The sequence below is a fragment of the Coregonus lavaretus genome (genome assembly GCF_964263955.1).
Source record: "Coregonus lavaretus genome assembly, chromosome: 19".
In the NCBI taxonomy this organism is placed as follows: Eukaryota; Metazoa; Chordata; class Actinopteri; order Salmoniformes; family Salmonidae; genus Coregonus; species Coregonus lavaretus.
The window spans coordinates 48169897-48179896 of record NC_140006.1 but is presented as its reverse complement, the minus strand read 5'-3'; the positions used below and the strand labels follow the sequence as shown (position 1 = coordinate 48179896).

Here is a 10000-nt window from a genome sequence, read left to right as displayed (position 1 = left end):
CTGATAGTGATTAATATTTATCATGACAGAAATAGGAAACAGAGAACGTCAGAGTATCCTATAATTAAGACATTCTAGAGTGCCCATCCCTGCAATTTAAAAGGCAGTACAACTTAAATTCAGCAAATTCTCCAAGGGTTATAAGGTAAAATAGATCTAAAACAAGTGTAATTTATATCTGCAATCCCCTTCTCCAAATTGATTACTAATGTACATAGCTCTTATCCATTTATAAATGACAGTGCATGGAGAATGCTGTTATTTATATCAGGAAAAAAAAGAAAGATGCTTTTTCCACTTGGAACCAGCAGGTTACTGACTCTACCATCTATATCTCATTTATTAGATCTCCACCCCAAACGAATAGTCCATAAAAAGGGAATTATGTTCCATTTCTGCTTGCTTAACTCGGGTTGAATTCCCCCTTAATGAATCCTTAAGAGTCTATTGATGCACCCATGCGTCAATCTAGTAACATAATTTTTAAAAAAACATAAAAACCCGTCAGTTTAAGCTAGAGATATGTTTTTTTCCCCCTCTGTGGTGAAAGGTGACAGAGCTAGAGCGGTGTTTGTCAGACTATGAGACATCCCGAAAACCGGTCTTCTCACTTAAAACTTCTGTAGTGAACAACGGTTTGGCATACAAACTATGGAATGATGAGACTCTCACAAACATGGTGTTCTCCATCTAATGTGACCCCACCATGGAAAGGGGAGAATCTCTTCAACATGATGGTGTTCTCCATCTTGCTCTATGACCCCCCCCCCCCCCACACACACACACACACACACACACACACACACACACAAGTGTCACGGGACTTGTCTGAAGGTAACAGGGATGTAGCTCAGTTGATAGAGCATGGCATTTGCAACGCCAGGGTTGTGGGTTCGATTCCCACAGTGGGTATGAAAAAAATTATGTATGCACTAACTAACTAACTAGCTCTGGATAAGAGCGTCTGCTAAATGACTAAAATGTAAATGTAAAAATGTAACTGGTACCACTTTTTTTAAATGAATGTGCCCCCCCAAAAAAAAGGGGTTAAATATGTGTCCAAAAAACAAAAATAGTTCCTGAGCTTTCTTCTATCCTAGAGAAACTTCAGAACCTTCTCCTTATGATTTATGTTTTGTCTGTTTTGCCATTTATGAATGTGTTATTGAATTAGTTTCTATGGGCTACAGTAGTAAAGGCCAAATACAATATTTTAAATAAAGACTTTTAGAGTTAACGAAGTGCCGGGACTTTTGGGTCCCTGAGGCATGGAGAGAGAGTTCCCTAATGTCAGATGGCTAGTGGGTAGAGGTGTGTACTGAGCGTGCGTGTGTGTGTACTGAGTGTGTGTGTGTGTACTGAGCGTGTGTGTGTGTACTGAGTGTGTGTGTACTGAGCGTGTGTGTGTGTGTACTGAGCGTGTGTGTACTGAGCGTGTGTGTGTGTACTGAGCGTTTGTGTGTACTGAGCGTGTGTGTGTGTACTGAGCGTGTGTGTGTGTGTGTGTGTACTGAGCGTGTGTGTGTGTCCTGAGCGTGTGTGTGTGTGTACTGAGCGTGTGTGTGTGTGTGTACTGAGCGTGTGTGTGTAATGAGCGTGTGTGTGTGTGTACTGAGCGTGCATTCGTGTCAATGTGTGTGATGCTCTCACATATAGTAGGCATTCTATTGTAGCAAGCATGCACGGATTACAAGTCAAGCTTATTGCCATTTATATATATATATATATATATATATATATATATATATATATATATATATATATATATATATATATATATAAACTAAAAACAGAGTATTGCATTTTATTTTATTCGATATGGCTGGTTGCAGGCTTCTTGTCATAAGAGACAATGTCCCAGCTCTAAGTTGAGTCAACGCTTAACATCCAATAAAGGCAGTTCCTTTAAACCTGGACTCCTGACTTATTTGTTCAGTATTTGGAATATTCTACAGGCCAGTTTATTAGGTACACCATCCCATTGTATATAATATTCTACAGATTGCACCGTGTCCCATCCACTGTACTTGAACAAATATGGTGGACGCCTTGGCACCATAAATTATGTCTCATCGATGGTAGTAGATTACAGATGCTTTGCTAAAACAAAATGTATATTTTAAAAATAACTGAAATATATAAATATTGTCCGTGTGGGGCCAACACGCCCGCCAGTCAAAGCCAATACAACAGCGCCCCCTGGTGGCTAACACAGTATTTACTGAATAATGTGTTTGTTTTCTAGAATAGTGTTTTGTATTCGTTTGTTATTTCGTATTTGACGTGTGAATCTTTGTAACTCAGGGCTAATTTGTAAGAGACGTTAGTCTTAACATAATTCACTGTCTAATAATGGTAACCAAATGAATAAAGATGATCTGATATATAGAATATATGAATGAAGTCAACATGGCCTTGTTTTGTAACAATTTACTCCCTACTTCTAATATATTAGAATTTACTGAGGCAGCCATAACAAAACCAAAGAATGCTGCAGGACTCTCCGGATGTAGAAATACTATTTTCACATTTTTATTTCCACTGATCTCCTCTAACAGTTTAACATGATTTAAGAACATACCGTTATACACAGATATTGGGGGGGGGTGTTCGACGACGACGACGAAAACTAAACAAATTCCATACAAAATGGTGTCTACTCAAGCGCAAGAAAATATATGGTCATGTCTAGATGGGATACAGCTTTTGTCAAATTGAAGTCTAAAGTAATTTTATCTAACTCTCCCAACCTGCTACGCTAATTCTCCTAACCTGCTACGAAAACTAAATTTTGACAAAAGCCGTTTGCATTCTAGACCAGGGTTCCCCAAACTCAGTCTAGCCCCATCTGGTTCACGTTTTGGTTTTTGCACTACACAGCCGATTCAAATAACCAACTCATCATCAAGCTTTGATGATTTGAATCAGCTGTGTAATATAAAAAATATAATATGCCATTTAGCAGACGCTTTTATCCAAAGCGACTTACAGTCATGTGTGCATACATTTTATGGGTGGTCCCGGGGATCGAACCCACTACCCTGGCGTTACAAGCGCCATGCTCTACCAGCTGAGCTACAGAGGAGTGTAGTGCTAGGGCAAAAAAAACTAAACATGCACCCGGGGCGGGACCGAATTCAAGAACCCCTGTTCTAGACACAAAAAAAAAAACATCTATGTGTATAAAATAACATTGTGGGTGGGAGAGTTCCAGTGGCAACATCATAATCACCACCTCCTCCTCGATTCTTCTCTTCTTCTCTGGTTGTTTTTAAATACATTAATAAAAATACAATATTTTAATGGCGCTTTAAACAAGCAGACTGTTAAATTATAAGAGGATCTAGACAAGGGTTCTCAAACCCTGTTCCTGGAGAGATACCCTCCTGTAGGTTTTAACTCCAACCCTGTTCCTGGAGAGCTACCCTCCTGTAGGTTTTCGCTCCAACCCCAGTTGTAACTAACCTGATTCACCTTATCAACCAGCTAATTATTACACAAATCAGGTGCGCTGGATTAGGGTTGGAGCGAAAACCTACAGGACGGTAGCACTCCAGGAACAGGGTTGGAGAACCCCATAGAGATAGATAGAGGACTCGTCTTTGTATCTGTGCCATTTACAGTGTCTGTGACAGCGTGGGCAGCGCCATTTTGAAGTAGTACATTTTCTTCTTCCGAATTGGCTGATCCCTCCCGATGACCCGGTTGGACATGACTCCAACAGGGTCAGCAGAAGGGATCAGCCAAATGAAGTTGGAAGCCCCACCCAGTTGACTACATTAAAAATGGTGGAAGCCCTCAATGGTGCTGCCCATGGTAACACGGCCACTAGAGGCCTCTGTCATTCTCTATGGAGAACCTTGCTCTGGAGGCTAGATGATGGGGCAGTTTCATAGAGGTCAGGGGTTAAAGGTCGGAGGTCAAGGTTCGAGGGTTCAGAGGGGGAATTCTCCAAACAAAGAAAATGGCACACAGACTTTATGCAACTAACTTTACGTCGTGTCATAGTTACCACCGGGCTACTTTTCACCATATCACTGTATATCTGTTATTAGTTACCACCGGGCTACTTTTCACCATATCACTGTATATCTGTTATTACACATGATCAACCACATGATCAACCACATAATCAAAACAACAGCATCAACCACATGATCAACCACATCAAAAAGAAAAACACAATTTACATTTTTCATCATAAGTTTAAGTTTCACAAGGCTTCCTTCCTTCAGCTTGTGTGCTTTCGGTGCTGTAGTGCTTCTCTGTTGGAAACTGAACTGGTTTAGAGGAAGGAGAGAGAGGGAAGGAGAGAGGGAAGGAGACCGAGAGAGGTGAGGAGATGACTAGCTGACCGAGGTGTATCAGGGTCTGTTACCATGGAGATGTGAGGTGGAGGTGTATTGGGTCTGTTACCATGGAGATGTGAAATGGAGGTGTATCGGGTCCATTACCATGGAGACATGAGGTGGAGGTGTATCTGGTGTCCGTTACCATGGCTGCATCTGACAACACCCGCCATGTGGGTTACATCAGCAGATCTTGTCCTGTGATTGGTTTAAAAACCTGGTAGGATTCAAAGACATGCCTTTCATGGCCACCGAGCTCCTCCCCCAACCCATATCCCATAACAGGCCCTGCCCAAAAAGGAAGCTTGTTAACAGGCCCCACCTACTCAAATACAGATATCTACCACCACACTACCATCACCACACACCAGTCTCAGCACTCAGGGTCATATTCATTAGTGCAAAACGTAGCAAAACGTTTTGTAATAGAAAACTAAAAGTTCAGGTAGTCCCTCCCCGTTTTCTTCCGTTAGGTGAACACGATCCTGAATAGTAGTAGACCCACTAGACCAGGAGGAAGAGGAGGAAGAGGAGGGAGGAAGAGGAGGGAGGAAGGAGGAGGGAGGAAGGAGGAGGGAGCAAGGAGGAAGAGGAGGAGGGAGGAAGGAGGAAGAGGAAGGAAGGAGGAGGGAGGAAGAGGAGGGAGGAAGAGGAGGGATGAAGAAGAGGGATGAAGAAGAGGGATGAAGAAGAGGGATGAAGAAGAGGGAGGGCCCTCTTGTCTGTCTCCGGGACTCGGGAATGTCGGTGTGCCCTCTTCAGTTTTTTAATTTAATTTTAAATAGTGTTTTTTATATTTCCATTATGTTCCGTTGGAAGTGAGCGCAGACCCCAGACCCCCTCCCAGACCCCCTCCCAGACCCCCTCCCAGACCCCCTCCCAGAGACCCAATGCCTGCCATACTGCTGGGCTAGTGGGGTGGGGTGAGCAGGGTAGCTGGGGTGAGCAGGGTAGCTGGGGTGAGCAGGGTAGCTGGGGTGAGCAGGGTAGCTGGGGTGAGCAGGGTAGCTGGTCTGAGAGCTGTCTAGGTTCTCAAGGTCTGGAGCCATACAGTCTGGCCTGCCGGCTGGAGGCTTCTGCTGGCTGAGGCTAGGGGCCGATGGAGTGTAGCTGAAACTGTGGCCCCTGAAGCTGAACCTGGTTTGAGCCGCCCGGTGTAACTGAAACTGTGGCCCCTGAAGCTGAACCTGGTAGGAGCCGCCCGGTGTAACTGAAACTGTGGCCCCTGAAGCTGAACCTGGTAGGAGCCGCCCGGTGTAACTGAAACTGTGGCCCCTGAAGCTGAACCTGGTAGGAGCCGCCCGGTGTAACTGAAACTGTGGCCCCAGGGCTGGACCAGGAAGCTAGGGGTCTGTATCTGTGGCCCCAGGGTTGGACCAGGAAGCTAGGGGTCTGTAGCTGTGGCCCCAGGGCTGGACCAGGAAGCTAGGGGTCTGTATCTGTGGCCCTTGGGCTGAGTTTAAGGGCCATGCTGTCATCTGTTAGCAGGGTAGTAGTTTGGGTCCAGATAGTTATATCCAGGGGTCTGATCCAGGCAGTAGTCCCTGTCTAGGAAGGTCTCATGGTGATAGACCGGTTCCAGACGGTGGCCGGGCGCGTGGCTCTCAGTCTTGTACAGGCTGGAGGAGGTAAACACAGGGGAAAGACAGGTTCATAAATTATCATTGGAAAAAGGGTTGCACGTACACCTTACAGTTGTGGCCAAATACACTGCTCAAAAAAATAAAGGGAACACTTAAACAACACAATGTAACTCCAAGTCAATCACACTTCTGTGAAATCAAACTGTCCACTTAGGAAGCAACACTGATTGACAATACATTTCACATGCTGTTGTGCAAATGGAATAGACAACAGGTGGAAATTATAGGCAATTAGCAAGACACCCCCAATAAAGGACTGGTTTTGCAGGTGGTGACCACAGACCACTTCTCAGTTCCTATGCTTCCTGGCTGATGTTTTGGTCACTTTTGAATGCTGGCGGTGCTTTCACTCTAGTGGTAGCATGAGACGGAGTCTACAACCCACACAAGTGGCTCAGGTAGTGCAGCTCATCCAGGATGGCACATCAATGCGAGCTGTGGCAAGAAGGTTTGCTGTGTCTGTCAGCGTAGTGTCCAGAGCATGGAGGCGCTACCAGGAGACAGGCCAGTACATCAGGAGACGTGGAGGAGGCCGTAGGAGGGCAACAACCCAGCAGCAGGACTGCTACCTCCGCCTTTGTGCAAGGAGGAGCAGGAGGAGCACTGCCAGAGCCCTGCAAAATGACCTCCAGCAGGCCACAAATGTGCATGTGTCTGCTCAAACGGTCAGAAACAGACTCCATGAGGGTGGTATGAGGGCCCGACGTCCACAGGTGGGGGTTGTGCTTACAGCCCAACACCGTGCAGGACGTTTGGCATTTGCCAGAGAACACCAAGATTGGCAAATTCGCCACTGGCGCCCTGTGCTCTTCACAGATGAAAGCAGGTTCACACTGAGCACATGTGACAGACGTGACAGAGTCTGGAGACGCCGTGGAGAACGTTCTGCTGCCTGCAACATCCTCCAGCATGACCGGTTTGGCGGTGGGTCAGTCATGGTGTGGGGTGGCATTTCTTTGGGGGGCCGCACAGCCCTCCATGTGCTCACCAGAGGTAGCCTGACTGCCATTAGGTACCGAGATGAGATCCTCAGACCCCTTGTGAGACCATATGCTGGTGCGGTTGGCCCTGGGTTCCTCCTAATGCAAGACAATGCTAGACCTCATGTGGCTGGAGTGTGTCAGCAGGTCCTGCAAGAGGAAGGCATTGATGCTATGGACTGGCCCGCCCGTTCCCCAGACCTGAATCCAATTGAGCACATCTGGGACATCATGTCTCGCTCCATCCACCAACGCCACGTTGCACCACAGACTGTCCAGGAGTTGGCGGATGCTTTAGTCCAGGTCTGGGAGGAGATCCCTCAGGAGACCATCCACCACCTCATCAGGAGCATGCCCAGGCGTTGTAGGGAGGTCATACAGGCACGTGGAGGCCACACACACTACTGAGCCTCATTTTGACTTGTTTTAAGGACATTACATCATAGTTGGATCAGCCTGTAGTGTGGTTTTCCACTTTAATTTTGAGGGCGACTCCAAATCCAGACCTCCATGGGTTGATAAATTTGATTTCCATTGATAATTTGTGTGTGATTTTGTTGTCAGCACATTCAACTATGTAAAGAAAAAAGTATTTAATAAGATTATTTCATTCATTCAGATCTAGGATGTGTTATTTTAGTGTTCCCTTTATTTTTTTGAGCAGTGTACATTGTCACCCTTATACTTTTCTTAAATAAGTTTTAACCCGTTTCAGGTATACTGAACCAGCCAATACATAGTAATTGAAGAAAGGGTCGTTGGCAAACACATCAATGAAACCGAAGTGGTCTACTGCACCAGGAACAAAACCGCTAAGATGCAGGCCAAGGTATGCAATGGAGTAAAACCTTCCTGTTTAAAATCATTAGCCTGATGAACAGATCCCCAGCCAGGCAGGACTCACCAGTCGGAGCAGTTGGAGCAGAAGTCTACAGCGTTGTATGAGGGACAGTCCTGACAATGCCACCGCACCCCCTGGATTGGCTCCACACCACACACGTCACACTGGAGAGAGAAACATTAGCTAGTCTCAGATGCAAGCTTTAAAAAAAAAAATACTAATGTCAAACCACATTACACTAAGGAGAGAGTTAGCTAGCTACCACACAGATTACACTAAGGAGAGAGTTAGCTAGCTACCACACAGATTACACTAAGGAGAGAGTTAGCTAGCTACCACACAGATTACACTAAGGAGAGAGAGTTAGCTAGCTACCACACATATTACACTAAGGAGAGAGTTAGGTAGGTACCAAACAGATTATTTATTTATTTATTTTTATTTTAGTCATTTAGCAGACGCTCTTATCCAGAGCGACTTACAGGAGCAATTAGGGTTAAGTGCCTTGCTCAAGGGCACATCGACAGATTTTTCACCTAGTCGGCTCGGGGATTAGAACCAGCGACCTTTCGGTTACTGGCACAACGCTTTTAACCACTAAGCTACCTGCCGATTACACTAAGGAGTGAGTTAGCTAGCTACCACACATATTACACTAAGGAGAGAGTTAGCTAGCTACCACACATATTACACTAAGGAGAGAGAGTTAGCTAGCTACCACACAGATTACACTAAGGAGAGAGTTAGCTAGCTACCACACAGATTACACTAAGGAGAGAGTTAGCTAGCTACCACACAGATTACACTAAGGAGAGAGTTAGCTAGCTACCACACATATTACACTAAGGAGAGAGTTAGCTAGCTACCACACAGATTACACTAAGGAGAGAGTTAGCTAGCTACCACATAGATTACACTAAGGAGAGAGTTAGCTAGCTACCACACAGATTACACTAAGGAGAGAGAGTTAGCTAGCTACCACATAGATTACACTAAGGAGAGAGAGTTAGCTAGCTACCACACAGATTACACTAAGGAGAGAGAGAGTTAGCTAGCTACCACACATATTACACTAAGGAGAGAGTTAGCTAGCTACCACACAGATTACACTAAGGAGAGAGAGTTAGCTAGCTACCACACATATTACACTAATGAGAGAGTTAGCTAGCTACCACATAGATTACACTAAGGAGAGAGTTAGCTAGCTACCACACAGATTACACTAAGGAGAGAGAGTTAGCTAGCTACCACATAGATTACACTAAGGAGAGAGAGTTAGCTAGCTACCACACAGATTACACTAAGGAGAGAGAGAGTTAGCTAGCTACCACACATATTACACTAAGGAGAGAGTTAGCTAGCTACCACACAGATTACACTAAGGAGAGAGAGTTAGCTAGCTACCACACATATTACACTAAGGAGAGAGTTAGCTAGCTACCACATAGATTACACTAAGGAGAGAGTTAGCTAGCTACCACACAGATTACACTAAGGAGAGCGCGTTAGCTAGCTACCACACAGATTACACTAAGGAGAGAGAGTTAGCTAGCTACCACACAGATTACACTAAGGAGAGAGAGGTAGCTAGCTACCACACAGATTACACTAAGGAGAGAGAGTTAGCTAGCTACCACACAGATTACACTAAGGAGAGAGTTAGCTAGCTACCACACAGATTACACTAAGGAGAGAGAGTTAGCTAGCTACCACATAGATTACACTAAGGAGAGAGCGTTAGCTAGCTACCACACAGATTACACTAAGGAGGGAGAGAGTTAGCTAGCTACCACACAGATTACACTAAGGAGAGAGAGTTAGCTAGCTACCACACAGATTACACTAAGGAGAGTGAGTAAACTAGCTACCACACAGATTACACTAAGGAGAGAGAGTTAGCTAGCTACCACACATATTACACTAAGGAGAGAGTTAGCTAGCTACCACACAGATTACACTAAGGAGAGAGAGTTAGCTAGCTACCACACATATTACACTAAGGAGAGAGAGTTAGCTAGCTACCACACAGATTACACTAAGGAGAGAGAGAGTTAGCTAGCTACCACACAGATTACACTAAGGAGAGAGAGTTAGCTAGCTACCACACAGATTACACTAAGGAGAGAGGTAGCTAGCTACCACACAGATTACACTAAGGAGAGAGAGTTAGCTAGCTACCACACATAT

At 45.0% G+C, this 10000-nt stretch overlaps 1 protein-coding gene across 1 annotated transcript in view; it reads right to left on the bottom strand.

Moving 5' to 3' along the window:
• Nucleotides 1–5247: 5247 nt before the first annotated feature.
• Nucleotides 5248–10000, bottom strand: part of LOC311146341 (ZZ-type zinc finger-containing protein 3-like) — a 50308-nt gene continuing 45555 nt past the window's right edge. The window contains exons 13-14 of the mRNA XM_084182824.1: nucleotides 7877–7977; nucleotides 5248–5968 (exon numbers count right to left, since the gene is read on the bottom strand). Coding sequence (XP_084038950.1) covers nucleotides 5824–5968; nucleotides 7877–7977 — 246 coding nt within the window. The 3' untranslated portion in view covers nucleotides 5248–5823. The remainder of the gene's footprint in view (nucleotides 5969–7876; nucleotides 7978–10000) is intronic.